The sequence below is a fragment of the Amphiura filiformis genome, chromosome 7, assembly GCF_039555335.1.
Source record: "Amphiura filiformis chromosome 7, Afil_fr2py, whole genome shotgun sequence".
NCBI classification, from domain to species: Eukaryota; Metazoa; Echinodermata; class Ophiuroidea; order Amphilepidida; family Amphiuridae; genus Amphiura; species Amphiura filiformis.
In genome coordinates this window covers 14,141,947-14,162,834 of record NC_092634.1, presented here as the reverse complement: position 1 = coordinate 14,162,834, position 20,888 = coordinate 14,141,947, and the positions used below count along the sequence as shown (strand labels likewise).

Here is a 20,888-nt window from a genome sequence, read left to right as displayed (position 1 = left end):
ATCACCCCGCATCATCCTTCACTCGATATGTTTCTACTGGGGCTTTTACCGCATAGTTTGCATTACCCGTCACCGTTTGCTCACTAGAAACACACTGTAAAAGTGTGATGGGTGAAATAAAATCAGAAAGCGAGAAACTGCCAAAAGAATTTATGAATGAGTGATATAAATGTTGACCTACATATTCAGTTGAAAAATCAACTTATCGTTCATACAAAAGTAATTTCATATTGCAGAGATATGATAAACTTAAAAAAGAAAACAAAAGCTTATTTTATACTTATCTTCAAATCAATTTCAGCAAAAATGCATCTCATTTAGTCTGATAACATCACTTTAATGCAGAAATAGCATGCTAGCATTATCAGCATAGTATTTTGTAGACTTAATAAATAAATCCAATAGTACTTTAACCCATTCAGACTTACAGAGTGCTACAACACTCTTGTCAGATAAAACAAGTCTTAAAATACTTTCAAAAATGTTCCTTCATTCAGGGATGTAAGTGTTCAGGCTTTTGCCTGAATTCATGCTTTTTTGTAGTCCAGATTTACGCAATTTCTTTTATTTTCAGTCCGTTTTGGGGCCATTCTGGTAATTTTTGATGCTGTTTTTTCAGGCCTTTTGTCAATTTGTTATAATTTTAGAGTCGATTAGAATGACTTCTATAATTACAGCAAAATATATTTTGGGATAGTTCTATGATTCATTATATATGAACAAAATTATTATGAAAACCCGCAATCATTTCAGGTCACCATAAGCTTGTTTGTTGTTTTGAAACCTATCGATGTAGGAACATTTGGCTTAGGCATATTTGGGCAGAGTATTCAGTTATATGCTTGGGAAAATAAATTATGAATTATCCTATTTTTTGTCAACAATGGAAGAAACAAACAAATACAGGTTATGACAAAACAAAATGGTTGACTACTTGTTTGGAATGTCTATATTTGCGTGTTTATTCATGCATGTATTGGGAGTGTAAACAATACCGGCAATATGCATGAATGCATCAATACACACAGGCTAATCGGATATCAATCTTTTTGTTTACAAATAATAACATATTGTTACTGACCCCAAGTACAGTAATATATTCCAACTTGTTAGTGATAGTCATCTTTGAACTTGTTGTTGTGGCATATTAGGAGCAGATGTGTCAGATGAAATATTGCTAGTTAATTGGCAATGGATCAACTAATGATGTAGACCTCTTTGCATTCCCTTTTTGATAAACAATTCACACCAAGCTATGCCATTCCATCCATAAAACACAACACATCCCCAGTGACTTTTGGAGTGGGCCACCATAGTTGAAGATTTATAGCTGTTGGATCAATAGGGAATACAGGGATGATAAATAAAAGGGGCTACTAAAGTAGACTACTAATGATGTATCTTTATAGCAAGATAGTAAACATCTAAGAATGTTCCAAAGTCCTGTTGCGAATATTACTGAAATTCAAATGAACATAAAATTATCAAAATTTGTTTTCACCTGTAAAATTATAGTTATTTGTTTGTTTGTTTGTCTGATGGTCTGTTTGTATGTATGTTTGTTTATATGTTTGTTTGTATGTTTGTTTGTACATTTGTTTGTTTGTACAGGTTTCTTCATAGATCCCAAAATAGCCAACCTACAATCATCAGGTAAAAATGATATTTTAAACATAAATCTAGAGTAATCATTGGAAGATATTAGAAAGGGTTGGTGAACTGTTTGTTTGTTTGTGTGTTTGTTTGTTTGTTTGTTTTTTACAATTACAAGTCAAATCACACTAACTTTTACTTTTGAAATGTATTTACCCTTCCCAGATACCAATATTTCCACATCATCATCAGGTTCCAGACATAACCTGCACACAGAACTTGCCTTAGATGACCAAGAGAAAGCCAGATTAGCAGAGAAATGCAAGACTACACCAATGTCACAATGGAAAGCTAGTATGATTGTGTCATGGATTGAAGTCAATATGTGTCTTCCACAGTATTCAGAGAGATGCGCTGAAAATATCAAGAGTGGACGGGTAAGAGATTGATTGATTGATTGATTGATTGATTGATTGATTGATTTTGATTGATTGATTGATTGATTGGTTGGTTTTATAATTGTCTGACTAATACAAGTCATGATACAGCTTTTATTTTAGAATCAAAATATTGTCAATGGGCAGGAAAAACTTGTGGCCCTTGAACATGTTTAAAACAAAACTGCAAAGAGGTTTTTGCTTTTATAAACATGTTCAGGGGCCAATGACACACAAGGTTTTCCTGTCCATCGCCGATATACAAAATCCACAGTGAGAAAATTGAAAAAAAAATGATGCTGGGAGCTATAGATAAAAGACCGAAGTTTGGCGAAGCCATTAAGCCTTTGCACAGTCGTTTTAAAATGAGATTCTCATTTTGGCAGCAAGAATGGTCAACTGCAGATCCGTCGGATAACGCTTTTTCAATGGGAAATGAACTTTGCTGCTTGGATGATGTCACGATGAGGTTAGCATTTATTCGGTATTGAAAAGCGTGTTCCGACGGATCTGCACTCGACCGGCCTCAAGATGGTGGATCCATGCAAAGGGTCAATTTTAGCCCATTGGTGATGATGATTTATGGATTGATTCATTAATTTATTTGATTGAGCCATTTATCAATGAAGCATATTGGATGGTTGGTGGGTTGATTGATTGATTGGTAAGTCAACTGATTGATTGATGTGATAGATTTAGAAGATATTTTAGTGCTTACAAGGCACTCTGAATGCACTGTAAACCCAAGAAGGGCTCTGACACTATACAACACCTTTATACATGCCTTACAAACCTGATATGGAATTAATAGTCAGAGGGGAAACAGGTGCAATGTGGGTAGGCAGTTTATAGTTGCATATTTAAATGCAAACCACTTGGTTCCTGTTGATTCATCCCTCACTATATCAAGTATGGTGGTAGCATATCATATACTTGGTGCTCAAAAAGGTTAACTGCATGGGCTGCTTGGTGCTCAAAAAGGTTAACTGGTAAGGATTAACAAAGGTGGTTAGCCCTTTTGAGCTTCAGGCAGACCTTGTAGTTTGCGTTTTTGTGCTCCAAGGGGGCGACGTGTGACCTGCACTTATTCTTCTAGTGTAAATGTCAACAAGTTTGTAATTAAAGTTATTATTATATACATGAATTAGAAGTAATCTTGTAAGGGTTCATATTGAAATTCCCTTACACAGGAAGGTGTGCGCCATCCTGCAGCTTTCCTGTGCTAGCCTTTTGTTAAAATCCTGGGCAGGGTGTCACTGATGCATATAATCCATCCGCTTTATGACCGAAGCTTTCCTGAGGCGCCGCTTAGCGAGGGAATCCTGCCTTCTTTCTGTGTGAAAACGTGGTAGGGTATTTCAATATGAGCCCTAAATGTTGACAACCTATATATCCAATGGCAAAGTTGTGACAAATTATAAAATTCTTTTTTTTTAATGTTTTTGATATCTCAGTTTGACATGTATTTCACTTTGATAATTTGCAACATTTAATTGATTAGAATTGGTCACATATGGATTTAGTTATTCATGCACAGAGATATTAAAATCAATAATTTTCCACTGTTCAATTAAAAATAATAGCACATGAGTATTGTATAATTGGTTGTACATGAGAGAAATATGCAGCTGTGAAAACGTTTAGGATATGTGCAGGCTATCGACCCATGTGTTAGCAGATTATATATTATTATTATTAATATTTTTTGGCACAACTTCAGAATACCTTCCTCAAACTGTGTTTTAAGGGACGTGCTGCAAACATGAGTCTCATTTTCAGCCATTTGGTATATCAATGACCAGTTTTACTAGGCCAATTTTGGTATATTGATGGGTCATTTTTTTACAATTTTCTCCCAAAATAGCCCAATTTTACCTTACTTTAGCCAAAAAAATTGTAATTTGCCAAAAATATTGGGATAACTTGTAAAAACAGTAAATTTTGCCAACATTTTGGCTGGTATAGCGATGAGTAAAAATTTGGTCCACCTTCAAAAAGCTTCACACCCCAACCTAAACCAAACTTGAGCCTCCCCGGTACAGTTTATGTTTAGGGTTTGGATGGGGTTAGAGTTTGTGTTAAGCAGTGGGTGTAGAAATTATCATAAATTAAGGATTCGTTCATATATTTTCATGACTAGACAATTGTTTATACGCGAGGGTTTATGTCCGAGGGCATAAACAACGTTTAGCCATGAAAAAAAATGAATGAATGAACCCAGTTCTTACTTATGCAACATTTTCCACCACAACTAAAAATACAAATGTTTTCGATTAAAAAACTACCAGTTCCTTATCCTTTTTGAAAGTTTTTCCATCACCAATTGAGGGAAAACTGTTTATGTGCTCGGCCCATCATGTTAGACGCGCGCAAACATCACGTACATTGCTCACGCATTGCGGAAATATCGTGCGAGTGTGTATATGGGTTCCAGCGTGGATTGTTTACAACCGGAGAAGTGGGTATTAACATTGTTTATGCCTGGCTGTCGACCAATCATGCATGTTGTTATATAGCGTAGCGTATGAACATGTCTTAAAAGTAATATTTCAAATATTAAAAACCTGATGAGCCTAGTGTATATCCAATGGCATAAGTAGAACCATATTAATGACTAATATTCATATGTTGTTTCATTATTGACTTATATCTCACTTTAATAATTTGGAACATTTAAAGACTGATTATATCATATTGAATAATATAATATCATTTATTAATATCAGCAACAAAATTAAATGCTTCCTCACCACTCAAATGGTTTTGCCTAAGTTAAGAGAAATAGACAGCTGTGAAACATGTTCTTGTGTTAGGGCAAGAATGTCATACCAGCATTTTTACAGGAGAAGCATTTTTGTATTTCAATTTTTGTTACTTATTCATTGTTTTTTAATGTTTTCATTAATTATTTTAATTTAATTCATAACCTCATGAATCGTGATCATTGCCATGGAAATGGAATAGAAAGCACAGGTTACAAATTTGATAACATGGCAGAAAAGATTCTCCAGACTCTAGTGAACATTTTGATATATGATTTGTCCATTTGAAACATCTGTCCAACAATGCGGAAATTTCATAGGGCTGACCCTTACTGCTCCAAATAACTGATGTGCAGTTATTAACCTCAAATTGATTACAAAAGCTTGTAATATATCTTATCTTAAGATGTTTGCATTTACCTATATGTTCATAATCCATTAATATCTAAATTTATCTCCCAAAATGATGTACGCCATTCTTTCAGTTATCTGATGATGTTTTCTTATTAGTGATATGATATGTTCAGGCTTAATTATCATTGTTTATCAGAGACTACTGCAGACTATTCGCAAACAGGTAAAGTCCCAGCATCACCTGTTAATAAGTTAACAAGTTAATGGGTAATTGAGTTAACCTGTTAACAGATAAAACTGCTTCGCAAATACCACATATTTTTATGATCGGCCCCATGAATATGCGAGAATTCAAAGCATACAAAGCACAGAGACTTTGGCTGTTTGTGAATAGTCTGTAGTAATCTAGTTGTTATAACATGCAATGCATTGGGGGTTTTTTTTCGATAGGATTTGGTTGCATATCTAAAATGATATTTCTTATTTTGTTATCTTTGTATTTTACATTTCTACAGGTGCTATTAGGTCTTTCAGATCAGGAATTAGAGCAGGGGATGGGAATTGATAATGTGCTGCACAGACGTAAACTTAGAATGGCTATAGAAGAACAGAGAAATCCTGCTGATGTGTAAGTATAATGCCCCTACTGTAAAAACTTGATAGTAAGCATATGTGCTTACTATCGAGCGCTTTTGAAAACATGAAATTATACCAAAGTCTGGTGCTTTACCAACTGAGCTAATGGGGTTGAGACACACATTTTGCAGGTTTACTTTTTCGTATATAACTATGTGTATCGATGATTTGCTCAAAACCCTTTACACTTTTGTGGATGGGGCTCTTCGTGTTTGCATGTTCTCAAAACGCTTGATAGTAAGCACATATGCTAACTATCAAGTTTTTACGGTATATAAGATGAAAATTCCATACAGGCAATGGAAGCAATATTCTTGGCCTAATTTTCACAGAATTAACAGGAGTGCTAATTTAAAAAAAAAAAATAATGTGCATTCTGAAATTAAGACCTTTGAACAGAAGGCAATCACTGATTTATGGTCAACTATATGACCATGATGTCAGATATTAAATGTTAGTATAGCTTTTAATATATGCCAAATGGCACAAAGAAGCTGTTGTTATTCTCATTTGTGCGAGGATTAAGTTTTTGTGCAAGCCTGTCAAATTCAGCAACCTTTTGAAACAGTACATTTTAGAGCTAGTTCTGTAAGTCTTTTTAGTATTATTAAAAGAGAAATGGTAAAATGACATGGCAATGGTGTAGTTAGTGATGTGGGGCCATAGTGGTCAGCGACAACCTGTAAAGTGTGCTGAGGCTTCTGGATCAACATCTAGGCGTTGTGCCTGTGCGTAGCGCACTATAAATCACTGCGCTTTTTTTTAAATATGCATACTTTATGTATCAAAGGTGATATACGGCACATTAAAATGTTTGAGGGCTTAAGTATTGGTAGACTATGTACGACACATACATGTATGTCCACAACATATGATAAGTTAGCCCCAGCCTCAAAATCTGTTGGGGTTGGTCCTAACAATTAGAGAAGGGTTTGAGTAATTTAGCCCCCCTTCCCTATCCCCCTCCCCCCAAAAAACAAAGAAAGAATAAGTTAGTCCCAGCCTCAAAATCTCTGTTGGGGTTGGTCCTAGTAATTAGAAAAGGGTTTGGGTAATTTAGCCCCTTCTCTATCCCAACCCCGTCCCCCCCAAAAAAAAAAAAGATATTAATAATTAATAAAGTACAAAATCACAACCAGAAGTACAATGTGGGTGGACAACTTTTAGTATTGATCTTACTGATTATGAATTGAGTGTGAAGGTCAGGGTTGCAAAAAATATAAGCACGTATCATCGGACAAATAATTGAAAACTCGCCCAATTTTCTCTTAACTATTGGCTTCCATGGGATAGGAAACTACCGGATGTCACTAGAACCAATGTTGAAAAGTCACCCAATATTTTTCTTAACCATTGGTTTCTATGGGATAGGAAATTGTAGAAAGTCGCAGGCAAAATCTTCAAAAGTCACCCAATTGGGCTACCAAATCGTGGGTTTGGCAACCGTGGGGAAGGGGCACAATTAGGTCAACTGTGGTGTTTCAGGAACTGCTGGATAATAGGATCAAATAAGGGGCTCATTGCTATGTCAGATTAATAGACACATATCCCTGTAACTCATCATTACTGATGACATTGATTGCAGAATGATGAGAAAGTCATTCTGTGACAATGCAATAAATTCAGTGTTGAAATAAGACAGATGAAATTGCTTAGTATAGTATAGGAGTTTAGTATATTTTTTGCCCTTGCCTTTTGCACTGCGAAATAATGGAAAAGGTCAGTGGATAGCCATAGATGCTGATTAAAGTTTTTGGATCTGCAGAAATAGAGCTTAAATTTCAAGCTCAGAAATCAAAATGGCACTGAAACTAATGAGAATTAGCATGTGTGTATGATGAATTAGTGTTGTGCCCGGTTATGATAAACATTTCTGAGAAAGAGGGTCTGTATATATTATCTAAGAAGATTTCTGCGTCATTAAGCATTTCACATTTCAATTTTTCCGGAGGTATAATATATTGTTCTCCATTAGCGACTCGCAAATATGGCAGAGTCAGTTCTCTTTGGGTCTCTTCTCCTTGATATATTAGATATGCCCAAAAATGCACACAAAACTCCTACTGATAAAATTTTCATCAAAACACATTATGCAGTATGTAAAATTGGCTTTACTTAGGCGCAATACCCAGTTTGCTCTTTTCATATTTATTCAGATGTTCAAATAAAGAGGTTTTTTTTTCATTTCAAGTGAAAAAGTAAAGGATGATTGGCATTTTGTAATAACAATTCTATAATCAAACAATCTAACAAGAGAGCAATTGACAGGCACAATAGTCTCTGTTTATAATTTCATCTAGTCAGTGATTTTAATATTTTATATCCAGAAGTTCAAACACATGCTGCCTCAGGCTGAATAATTTCAAACAAGATTGTTTGTAATAATTTTGCAACAAAAACAAAATTGTCTGTTTTTAATTGTCATGCTTTTAAACAGACACTGGTCACTATTTAGAATAAAGCTTGTATGCTGAACTACATGTTTGCACACTGTCTGCATCTACATTGATATAATGAACATAAACATACTATGTTTTCCTATTTTAGCCAATTTTGAATATGTCTATTAACAACATCCCGAATTGTTACCAAACATCATCTCACATGGCCTATCTACAAGCGCCACATGTGTCTGGTATTCAGGGTTGCCAAAAGATTTCAGCCCGAATCGCGGGTCAAATAATCGAAAAGTCGCCCAATTTTTCTCTTTACCATTGGTTTCTATGGGACATGAAACTATCGTAAAGTCGCGAGCCAATGTTGAAAAAGTCGCCCAATTTTTTTCTTAACCATTGGTTTCTATGGGACAGGAAATTGTCAAAAGTCGCGGAAAAATCTTCAAAAGTCCCCCAATTGGGCTATCAAATCGCGGGTTTGGCAACCCTGCTGGTATTCATCAAATGTTCCTACATACATATTGATACAACCCATACACATGTTGTGGTTAGTAGCCCATATAGGGGATACCATTGTTGTCACGACGATACGAAGGGAAGGATGAGTATGTACTAATTATAGATGATGTCACTCGTCACTGATGCTACACAGATCACTTGTGCAACTGCTAACTAGCGTTTCCTGGTGTGGTCTATATACTCTCGATTCCAAAATTGCGGAACTAACTTTGTTCAAATTAATTTTTTTTATTAAGGACGACAGATTTAGATTAAGGATTCAATTATAATCCTTTAGTTAAGACTTAATTGGGACTGTGTATAAAAAAAGTCAGGAATGTTTGTTTCTGAGAACTTAACTTTGTTCAAATTAATGTTTTGATTAATTTTGACAGATTTAGATTAAGGATTTAAATTATTATAATCCTTTAGTAAGACTTTAATTGGGAATGTATATAAAGGTATTGTTTGTTGCCGCTGTCGTGCATCTATTCATCTCATGTAACATGGGCGACATCATTATTTAAAGGAAAACAATGAGGTGAAGCCGAGTTGCTTAACTCCAAAAACAATGACGTTGCATGTTACATGAGGCGATAGATGCTTGACAGTAGCTAAAAATAATACCTTTATTCTCATTCTTAAACACTTCAATTCAAATAAATATATTAATCATAAGTATACCAAATTTCAATCAAATTAAATCTACATTTTACAAGGAATTACCTAGGGCTTAGAATCAATCGGTCCCATTGTTGCTATGCACCTCCGATTGGTTCAAATAGCGCGCACACACTAAATTGTGTGATATCATGTCATACCACACGACTAACAATCAATAAGATTGCAGGAACTTTCTGAAGTGTTTAAGAATTTTTGTTTGTTGTATTACCAGTGAGGTCAAAGGTAAAGGATTTATATCAAGCAACATACCAAATTTGTTCAAATCTTTATAAATTTATATCTCTTTTTATGTGGAAAACTTTGTTCCAAACTATTTTGAATCCAGCGTATATTGCCCATTTGGTTTCTTTGAGGCAGTGTTTGCCCAGTGGGTGCAGTATTAACTCAAAAACACTGGATATTTACATGTGCGATCAAAGGCATTGCATTTGTAAACACGCAAAGTAACTACAACAAAGTTCTGACATCACCTCGTCAAGAAAGCTAAATGGACTATAGTAATAGATATTGTCGTCACTCATCTTCTTAACTACACATATCACTTCTACAACCGCTAACTGGCTTTTCCTTATGATACGCTTTATCTGGTGTGAAATTGAAAATTCATGATGACCTGAAGGATAACTGAAATAGCTACCATCATGACCATGAGTGAGCTCACATTTTTAATTTTCAAAACAAACTTTGCCAGTTTATTTAGGTATTTATATGAAACAGCTGTGAGGGGTGGTGAAGTAATATTTGATGAGTGACAAAGGAGTTTAGGGTAGTGCCGGTCAGGGGCAAGGAGTGAGTGGACAAAATTGGGCTGTTACAGTTGAAATCCATACACCTATGGACCTATGTGAATTTCAAATGGGGTTACCCATTCAGTGTCATCTGCTCCAAAATTGGGCTATTACAGGTGAAATCCATACACCACCTATGGAAGACATGACCTTAATCTTCTACACAGGGAGTGTGAATTTCAAATGGAGTTCCTTATTCAGTGTCGTCTGCTCCAATATTGAGCTATTACAGTTGAAATCCATACACCCCCAATGTAAGACATGATTCTACACGGAGTGTGAATTTCAAATGGGATTACCCATTCAGTGTCGTGTGCTCCAAAATGGGCTATTACAGTTGAAATCCATACACCCCCAATGTAAGACATGATTCTACACAGGGAGTGTGAATTTCAAATGTGGTTACCCATTCAGTGTCGTCTGCTCCAAAATTGGGCTATAACAATTGAAATCCATACACCACCTATGGAAGACATGATTCTACACAGGGAGTGTGAATTTCAAATGGGAATACCCATTCAGTGTCGTCTGCTTCAAAATGGGCTATTACAGTTGAAATCCATACACCTCCTGTGGAAGGCATGACCTTAATCTTCTATACAGTGAGTGTGGGTTTCATATGTGGTTACCTTAATGGGTAACTTCATTTGAAATATACACCCCCTGTGTGTGAGACCATGGAAGTACTACTTCCATGGTGAGACTGAGGCCATGTCTTCCATAGGGGTTGTATGGATTTCAACTGGAATAGCTGAGTGGAATGTGACAGGCGAGGTGTAAATTGAACTGTTAGTTGTCAAAATTTTCTTTAGTGAATTATCTAAGGATTATGTGATTAGGGAGGTCAGTTTGTGTTGTTTTTACACTGTTGATGATATGAAATTTTCATCACAAAATTAGTTTAAATTGTTAGAGTATTGAGAGGCAACAAAGAATGGTTATCGGAGACCTTAAGCAACAGATTTTTATTGAAATAGGTCTTGATGCCCCTGTTCAAAAATATTCAGCTCGCTTTGCTTGCTGTAATTGGCAATCCCAAAATTCTTCCCCCGAGTTGGTGCATTTTCCCCGACTGACTGACGAAAATTGGGGGTTATGGCCCCCTCTGCATACACCAAGGAGTATAGAGAAACCAACTAAAAAGAAAGATGAAATAAAAGGAAGAGAGAGAGAGAAAGTCATGAAGTAATAAATATATGATGGCAAAGGTATTTTATGACATGGACATTGTCAGTGCTATGTCATGAAGAAAAGTACAGTCCATAGTCCATTTATAGCTAAGAATATGTAAGATGGGAAGTATGTAGGGTCAATGTCATCTATTTCTAGATTAGGTCTTGCATTTTTTGTCACACACCTTTTCAATGTTCATGGTCAGATCATGGGCAACTTTTTATAAGTTTTGTAACTTCTGCAAATCTGAACAATCAGATTTTCAAATCTTCAAAAAAACAAATTTAGGTGAAAGAAAAAAAGCCCAGTTATTGAAATTTTGTAGGCCTAATATCTGAATAATATAAAGTAAATTTTTACCAGTGTCTTTTGCAAATAATCAATAACCAGCATACTTTCCAAGAGTGTGCAGAATGTGTGTACGCACCCAGGTTCTATGCCTAAAATGCAACATAAATGTTTGTATTTATACAGCGCCTTTCACATGTGAACATGTACCAAAGCGCTTTACATTAATTCTGCCGTTGTTAGAATATGTCAGCTGCCATACAATGCCCAAGGCATGCTCATACCTTTGGACGGTGCTCAATGGACAGTATTCATAACAGCTCCCCATTTCACACCTGGGTGGAGAGGAGTAATCGAGATAAAGTGCCTTACTCAAGGGCACAACACGATGGCGCCACCGGGCTCGAACCCGCAACCTTCCGATTATGAGTCGTAGCCCGTTCCGCTCGGCCACCATGCTCCCAAAAACATCAGATCATTTTGAAACTATTCTTGTATTCCTGTAGTGTGAGTTCAGAATTTGGAGACTCCAGGGGTGTCTGCTTGGTACCTCAGATCTGCATTGATGCACATCAATGACATTTATTTCTGGATTATGTCTTACATTTCTTGTGGTACACCTGTGTAATGTTCAGGGTTAGATCATGTGGTGTCTACATGGTGCAGCAAATCCGTATTAATGTGCATCATTTGTGCATCTATTGCTGGATTAGATCTTTTAATTTTTATATACACCTAATGTTCAGGTCAGAGAATGGGCTATCTTTATGCAGCAGATCTGCACCAATGTGAGGTCCATGTCATCTATTTCTGGATTAGATCTTAGATTTGTTGCATTACACCTGTCTCATGTTCATGGTCAGAAGATGGGTTATCTACACAGTGCAGTAGATACATATGGATGTGCATAAATTATTTCTGGATTAGATCTTAGATTTGTTGCATTACACCTGTCTCAAGTTCATGGTCAGAAGATGGGTTATCTACACAGTGCAGTACATACATATGGATGTGCATAAATTATTTCTGGATTAGATCTTAGATTTGTTGCATTACACCTGTCTCATGTTCATGGTCAGAAGATGGGTTATCTACACAGTGCAGTAGATACATATGGATGTGCATAAATTATTTCTGGATTAGCTTAGATTTGTTTTAGCTCCAGCACACCTGTCTAATGTTCTTGATCAGATTTTGGGGCTACATGTATCTACAATGTGCAGCAGATCTGCATAGATGTGCACCAATGTTATACTTTTGTAGTTGGTTTCCTTGCTGTCCAAGTCCAATCTGGATTGGAGTACTGTAAAAGTAAAAATTTTCGCGAGGTTTTTATTTTCGCGAATTTCGCGAGTGGACATAAAATCGCCAAAAATAAAAACTCGTGAAAATAAACTTTTGCATTAGGTTTCTATTGTATCAATATCAAAACCGTGAAATTTAATTCTCGCGCAATTGACAAAATCTTCAAAATCGCGAAAATATCGACTTTTACAGTACTTCATCACTGGACTAGATAGCTCACCAAAGTTTGGATTAGTTGAGTGTTGTGACAGATTATTGTTATGACATGCATGGTATGAATCAAAGCATTGGCTAGTATATCATGGTCAAACAAAGAGGATGTTATTCATTTGATTAAAGGAGGGGATTTTATTTTGATTCATATTTATGATAAAACAGTTCCGGTAAAGGTATTGACTAAGCTAGGAATGCTGAGTGATTCATTTTCTATTTTATAAAGAAATAAATCTAATAAAAAATGAATCTTTCATATTCATGATTGTAAGCTTTTGATGTACATCACTCCCCTAATATGTAAAAGAATTGGCATAGTGCCCTCGAATTGTGATGCTTGAATTGTGAGGGCATAACATGACGCAGAGGGTGTTGTGACTAGAAGTAAATTGGATAGTGATGGCGACTCTTAGTACTTAAGCTAATCTATACAGGTACAACCTTTTACAAAGTCAGTCCCAATGCTTAATATTCCACTCGCAAATGGATAATATTAACTACTTGTGCCCAGCACTGACATTTTTCAAGTATTATGGAATATTTCATGCATACTATTAACCAGAATAAACAGTTTTGCAGTGTAAAAAATAGTGACTAAATTGCAAAGCAGGGTTAGGGGTAGTCAATCAGCATTAACCAGGTTTGATATATATTTCATTCAGGTCACTTACAAGACAATGTATTTCTCCTTGTTTTTAATGCAGGTTATACCCCAAGACATCCGAGTTAGACCACAGGTGGGTGTCAAGAACCTGGATAAATGACATCGGGTTAGGTCAGTATTCACAGCAATTTGACGGGGAGAAAATAGATGGGCGTGTGTTAAACAGTCTGAACAGGAAAGACCTGGAGAAACATCTCAACATCACAAGGAAATTCCACCAAGTCAGCATTCTTCATGGCATCGATTTACTCAGGAGAGTCAAGTTTGACAAAGCGGTAAGTTTAAAAACAATTTCAACATTCATAATTATTGAAGATGCTAGTTCTAAAAAGGGTTTTAACCCTTTTTAGAACTAGCATCTTAACTTAAAAGTCACAAAATCATGAAAATGGAGATAAGTGTCCGCTTCTGCTACAAGGGGCTAACAAACACCCTCTGCAAGTTTTAAAGTAAAATGATATAGTAGAGCATTGACACTGCAAGGACAAAACTACCTCCTTGCATTGAAACTGCATGGATCTAACAACCTTCTTTGCTATTTGTCTCGAAATGCACTCAATGTCACTTTAATCTCAGTTTAAAACCAGGTGGTGGTCACCGTGCATTCTCTAAATTCAGTAAATTTTCATCGTCAAAGGTGTAATTGAATGGGATTATTTTGAAATTTTAAAACGCTTGAAATATCACAAACAAATAGGCCTATGTTATTAAATAATACAAATACAAGCTAAAACCGTTGGGGTTTGATAATGAACCCCACAAAACTAACCGAGTATATGGAAAATGCCATACGGCCGGGCGGTTTCACAAGTTGCCGGCTCGATCATGCCACTCGCCGCCTGTTTAAAACTAGTATCTTTAATATTGGTTTGACAGAAGGCACTCGAGAGTAATGGCTGCATCCTATGGATGCTACCATTTTGTATAGCAAATTAGCTTCCAAATTTGCCATGGGGTAGTTTGTTTGACAGCTGCCATGGTTAAGGTCTGATTGATGGTACAGCAATGAAACCACACAATCAGTCAAATTCTTGGATGCTAGCCAACATCTGCGCTGTTAAATATCTCTGTAATCGTTTATTACAAACTTAATAGTCATACCTGGTAGAATCAGGGCATCACAAAACAATATCCACTGTATAGGTTTATCTTTGCACTGACTTGATAATTGTAATTATGTGCAAAATGATGAACTTTTACAACCACAGACTACTAAAGACTATCCATCAAAATTCAAAGTCCCTGTGCTTTGTATGCTGTGAATCCTCACATATTCATAAGGGCTGATCGTTCGATCGTGCATGTATAACAATCATTGCAGCATTGCATGCCTTTGCATATATATGCAGTAGAGTGTTGTGTGTCTTCACGTTTACGCAAAAGACAGTAAAAATATGCAGTAGCAGTTTCGTCTGTCGCACTTCATAGAACGATAGGCCCACATGATCGGTTGATGCTGAGACTTTGACTGTTTGTGGTTAGTCCTAGTAGTCTGTGGGTACAATTTCATTGCTGGACCATATTAGGAAATAAAGACAAGAATAATTATACAAAAATGTGAACATTTATGGTGACCTTTGACCTACAGATGCTGGCAGAGAGAAGGGCACAGAGTCAGGACATAGACTGTGATCCATTGGTGTGGACGACACAGAGATTGCTGAAATGGGCTAGGAGTATTGACCTCAAGGTAAGGCATCATGTTCATGTAAGAAAGCTATAATGGACTATTCCATTTAAAATTCACACTACCCCTGTGGAAGATTTTGGAAATATCTGCCACAGGGAGAGTATGAATTTCAAATGTAATCAACACATTAGCAGCTCCATTTGAAACTCGCCTCTCCTTCTGTGGAAGATTCAGGTTGAATCTTTCTCAGAGGGTGTATGAAATTCAAATGGAGCTGCCTATCGCCCTCATTCCATTTGAAATTCATACTCCCCTGTGACAGATATTTCCAAAATCTTCCACAGTGGTGATGTGGATTTTAAATGGAATAGCCCAATACTTACAAAAGCTGGGTTAGGGGTAGGGTAAGAATTAGAAGTGGATGTGTGTATAATGGATCAATATTGGATCAATTAGGAACCGGCTTACCAGGCCTTGAAATATTTTTTATATATTTGTGTTGCAAAATTTCACCCCATTTGATAAAAAATTGCTATTAAATTCTGAGTATTCATCATCATCACTAGATAGAAGGAAGGATGAAAATTCTTGTCCTTTATTCCAAAAATTGCTCCAAATTTTAAAGTTCATTGGAAGGAATCATGACAATGAATTTTTCTTACAAACTTAATGGATGAATTTGGGAAAATAAATTATGGTTATGCAAATATAATACTTTACACATTGCCATACAAGTTTACTTCAAAATGGGATAGTTGAGCATAGTATAAATATTTTATATAAACATAAGTTTTTAACATACTTTCTTTTTGTAGGAATATGCAGATAACTTACTAGACAGTGGTGTACATGGTGCCCTGCTTGTCTTAGAGCCTTCATTTGATTCCGATGCCATGGCAAACGCCCTCGGTATTCCAACCAGTAAAACCATTATCAGAAGACATCTGACGACTGAACTCAATGGCCTAATACAGCCTGCAAGGTGAGTCTCCAGAGGATGTTTAAAGACATTCCCACAACCCAATGGGATTTCAGACCTTGTATGTCTGGCTTTTGTACACAGGTGGTACAGTTGATCATACCTTGCATTGGGATTGTGTGCAAATATCTGGTGTTTTCATCCTTTTATTTAACATTCAAAACATCAAGACTTATGAATAAAATTAATGCAGTGGGACAATATGAATGTTTCCTGTAAGAAAATCAAATATCAGTCATAAGTCTCAACTATTAGCTCGTTGGCTGCAGTTTTAAAATTACCATTTTGTGTGTGTGGCAATGGGGACTTTGCCTTTAAAATTCGGTTATATTGATCAAATTTCCCAATCATAGTGCATTGTAGGAATGCCTTTAAGCCTCCTCTGGTGAGTCTCATGGGATATCGTCAGGCCCGTAGCCAGGATTTTTGTGGGGGTGCTGATTTAAAAAAGAATTTGACAATTTTGTGAAAAGTGGACTTTCTTTCGTAGTAGTGTGTGCTTGGATGCTACATCATCAAAGTACACCAAATCTCATAAGCATTAATTGCCGCAATGGGTTATTCCATTTAAAATCCACACTACCCCTGTAGAAGATTTAGCTATAGTCTGCCACAGAGGGAGTATCAATTTTGAATAGAATAGACAAATTTGGTAACTTCCATTTGTAATACTCACTCTAGATGTGGAAGATGTAAAGCCATAATACAGGGGAGTATGGGTTTCAAAATGATTACCTCTGACCAATTATTTGAAAAACATATTTCCAAAATCTTCCACAGGGGGAGTGTGGATTTCAACTGGTCAACAGCTACATTGACCGACTGATGCTGCAAGTCTAGTTCATCCCACATCTCACATCTCACAATAATATTAACCAAGATGTTGATTATATTATGTTGATTTTCAGATCCACGTTGGAGGCCTTAAGCATCGATGGTAGATTAAGACGTTCCAGTGCCAACTCATTAAATAGAAATTTCCAGAGAAATTATACGAGTCCAAACACAGAGAGGGAAAGAGGAGGGAAGCCAACATTCAGGGTAAGTGGGAGATAGTAGTGGTTTCAAGTCATTTCTTTAACATTTATGATGAATCATATGTCTTAAATTCGTTGTAAATCCCACACCCATCATAACTCATCTGTATGACTTACGATGGATTTGGACTTACAATGCATTGTTGGGCAGGAAAAACCTCCTATGTGCTTTTGGCCCCTGAACATGTTTCAAACAAAACTGCCAACAGGTTACATAGGAGGTTTTGCTTTAAACATGTTCAGGGGCCAATGACACATAGGAGGTTTTTCCTGGCCAACAACGCAATGGCTTAAAAGACTTACCATGTGTCATAAATGTTAGTGAAATACAGTTTATTTATATATTTTAGAATCGGCTCAATAAATAGCAGAAAGTTCAGTATGTAGCCAGTGGAAAAATCTTAACACAAACAACTTTTGTTTGTGGCAAATTCAAAGTTTCACACTCTTTTAGAAATGGATATTTATTCTGATGGATGCAAAAGGAGCCACTATGGCTTCTGTATCTTCATAAGCTTACTAGTATGCTTATTAATATTTTTATAAATCTGTGTATTCACTCTCGGTTGAAGCAATTTGTGTGTCAGAAATAGTTACTCATTACTATCAACATACCAGCAAGACTTCTATATCTGCTTCACGATATACTTATTGCTATAGAGCTGTGTATTCACTGTAATTAAAGTATGCTGCCTGTGTAATGTGGGTGGACACATGGGTTGTGGCAGTGAAACCAAATTACTTCGTCTTTTGAGTCAAACAAAAGTGTTTATATATATTTCAACTTGTCATCAGTTTGTGTTAGGGTATGTGATATCACTTCTGCAAAAATATTTAAAAACATGTAAATTATAGTCATTGTTTGAACTTCATGCTATACTTTAGGGTTCCCAGCCACTCAGGGAAAATGAAAATCCATTTTTCCTAACAGAGCAAACTCTGGAAATTTGAAAAAAAAAGAAGTCAAAATCAGGGTGAAACTCAGGGAGTTTGAGTGGCCCAAGAGGGCAGTTATTTTTTGTCATTTTGGCATACATGGGTCTTGCATATAATGTATGACTCCCAAACTGTGCTGCAACCATTCAGCTATATTTGAGTTCATATTTCATACTTTTGGAAAGAATTATCCATTCTTTGTGTCTATGTCGTCATTTGAAAAAAAAGTGCAGTGATTTATAGTGTGCTACGCACAGGCACAACACCTAGACGTTGATCCACAAGCCTCAGCACACTTTACAGTCCATATCCCGATACAAACTTTTTAAACTTGTGGAAATATTTTTCATGGAATTTTGGAAATTTGTCAGGGAAAATTCAGGAATTAGTTTGTTTTTGTGAAAAGCTGGGAACCCTATACTTTCATCATTCTAAATGAAATTTTGTAGTCCAATATTTGTGGCTAATTTCTTTTATGCTCATTTCCAGAATTCAGTCGTTCTGACTGGAAATCAAGTGGCCTGACTAGTAGGACTACAAGCAAGCAACTCTCTTATCAAGTTGCAGCCTGGGGAGGGACTATACTTGCTCAAGGTTGCTGACCATATTCATGTTTATTAGTACAGCACACCTATCCCTCTGCAAACAGTAAACCTTAACCTATCCCACAATCCTTTGTTGTAATTCTTAAACCTTAAATATTATTAACCTGTCTCTTATCTTAATATAAAATTTTGCTCCTTGGCAACAAAAAGTAATCATCATTAAAAAAAATAATTCTTTATAAACCTTAAATTATTAACCTGTCTCTTATCTTAATATAAAATTTTGCTCCTTGGCAATAAAAAATAATCATCATTAAAAAAATTGCATTAAAGAAATTAAGCTTGCTCCTTATCCGTGCCAAATTTTCTGCAATGCTAACTATTTCTTTCCCGAATAAATTATAAAATGGTTCATAGCTTGCTTAAATGCTTCTTTCTAATAAGTACCACTCGAGCTCTTTCTACTATTAATATTTCAAAATACAACATAAAGCAACAACACCCAAGTCCTTATTATAAATTATCCCTAAAATTGCAAGCCTTTACATAAATTTTAAAATGAATTAACTGTTACTATTAAGCCAGCAGACTTAACAATTTGTCCATGCTTTGTTTCTTATTGCAGGGCTCATTAGGAAGAGCGTTGGGCAGAAAACTCCGAAATGAAATGAACTATGCATCTACATTCAGCTCTGTGCCTGAACAGGTCAGAGCCAAGTCAAGAAGTCAGGAACTAGAGAGCACCATTGTATGATTAACCAGGTGTGAAGGTAATCTTAACTAGGTTTATAACATATGTAACCATTTTAAGTTGAATGTATAAACCTGGTTTAAGAAAAAGAAATTATAGTTTTTTATGTGGCTGTGCGGGTCAGAGCCAAGTTGAAATGTTAAGAAATGTAAACCATAGACAAAGCAAAATATACAGACCATTCACCAACAGGTAAAGTCCCCATGCTTTGTATGCTAAGAATTATTGCATATTCATGAGGGCTGATCGTTGGTGATTGGTCTGTATCTCTTTAGTTTATGATGTAAACACCTTATAACTATTATTGTATTATTATTACTGGTTCTATTTATTCTTAACCAGGTTTATCACATTTGTAACCTGTTTTAAGTTAAATCATAAACCTGGTTAGAGAATACTGATAAAGCAATTCCTTCTACTGGTTTTATGTATTCTTTATTAGGTTTATAATGTATGTAGCTTTTGTTAAGTTGAAGTTAAAACCAGGTTAGCGTAAAATTTACACCTTGCCATTATAGAAACACTGCATGTATCGATTTTGATATTCAGTATAATCTGAGACAGAATTTAAAAGTTTGCATCTGGCATCACTGTCAATCAAACTCCCTGCAACCCGTAATTGATTAGTAGCACATAAATGGAAGGTTGATTCATCTGGTGCCGATTGGAGAAACGGAATTGCAGAAAATGGTGAAAACTTACAGTACATTTTACAAAAAAGCAGCTTTTCTAGGCATTGTTGACATGGTGCCTTCAGGAAAAAAGCTTTTATTATTAAAAGACCAAACTTTTGAAATGGATAGTATATTTGAAGGTGCAAAATTAACCATACGACACGATTTTACCACTATGTTCAATACTCAATCATCACAACACTCGTAAACAAATCATGCCCGAGTTTGATTGACAGATGACGCCAGATTAACTAGTTTCGCTTTTAGTTCTGTCTTTGATTTATTATGTATTACGGTAATTCTCAATTGTGATTGGAACCCAAAATACATCATGTGGATACGTGCATTGTTACTTCATTGGGCTATTCCATTTGAAATTACACTACCCCTGTGGAAGATTTAGCTAAAACCTTCCACAGAGGGAGTATGAGTTTCAAACAGAATAGACAATTGGGTAACTTCCATTTGGAATATTCACTCCAGTTGTTGAAGACATAGGTAAAGTCATAATACAGGGGGAGTATGGGTTTCAGAATGATTAACCT

At 35.9% G+C, this 20,888-nt stretch overlaps 1 protein-coding gene across 4 annotated transcripts in view; it reads left to right on the top strand.

Moving 5' to 3' along the window:
- The window catches only part of LOC140156771 (kazrin-like), a 111,923-nt gene extending 91,473 nt beyond the window's left edge, over positions 1-20,450 (top strand). For 2 of the 4 annotated variants that reach the window (XM_072179734.1, XM_072179733.1), the window contains exons 9-16: positions 1,612-1,653; positions 1,819-2,030; positions 5,662-5,774; positions 13,832-14,066; positions 15,380-15,481; positions 16,237-16,403; positions 17,309-17,441; positions 19,544-20,450. In XM_072179734.1, coding sequence (XP_072035835.1) covers positions 1,612-1,653; positions 1,819-2,030; positions 5,662-5,774; positions 13,832-14,066; positions 15,380-15,481; positions 16,237-16,403; positions 17,309-17,441; positions 19,544-19,672 — 1,133 coding nt within the window. In that variant the 3' untranslated portion in view covers positions 19,673-20,450. Of the gene's footprint in view, positions 1-1,611; positions 1,654-1,818; positions 2,031-5,661; positions 5,775-13,831; positions 14,067-15,379; positions 15,482-16,236; positions 16,404-17,308; positions 17,442-18,862; positions 18,968-19,543 lie in introns of all 4 variants that reach the window. The other 2 variants (XR_011859589.1, XM_072179735.1) reach the window with 2 other exon arrangements.
- Positions 20,451-20,888: the final 438 nt, after the last annotated feature.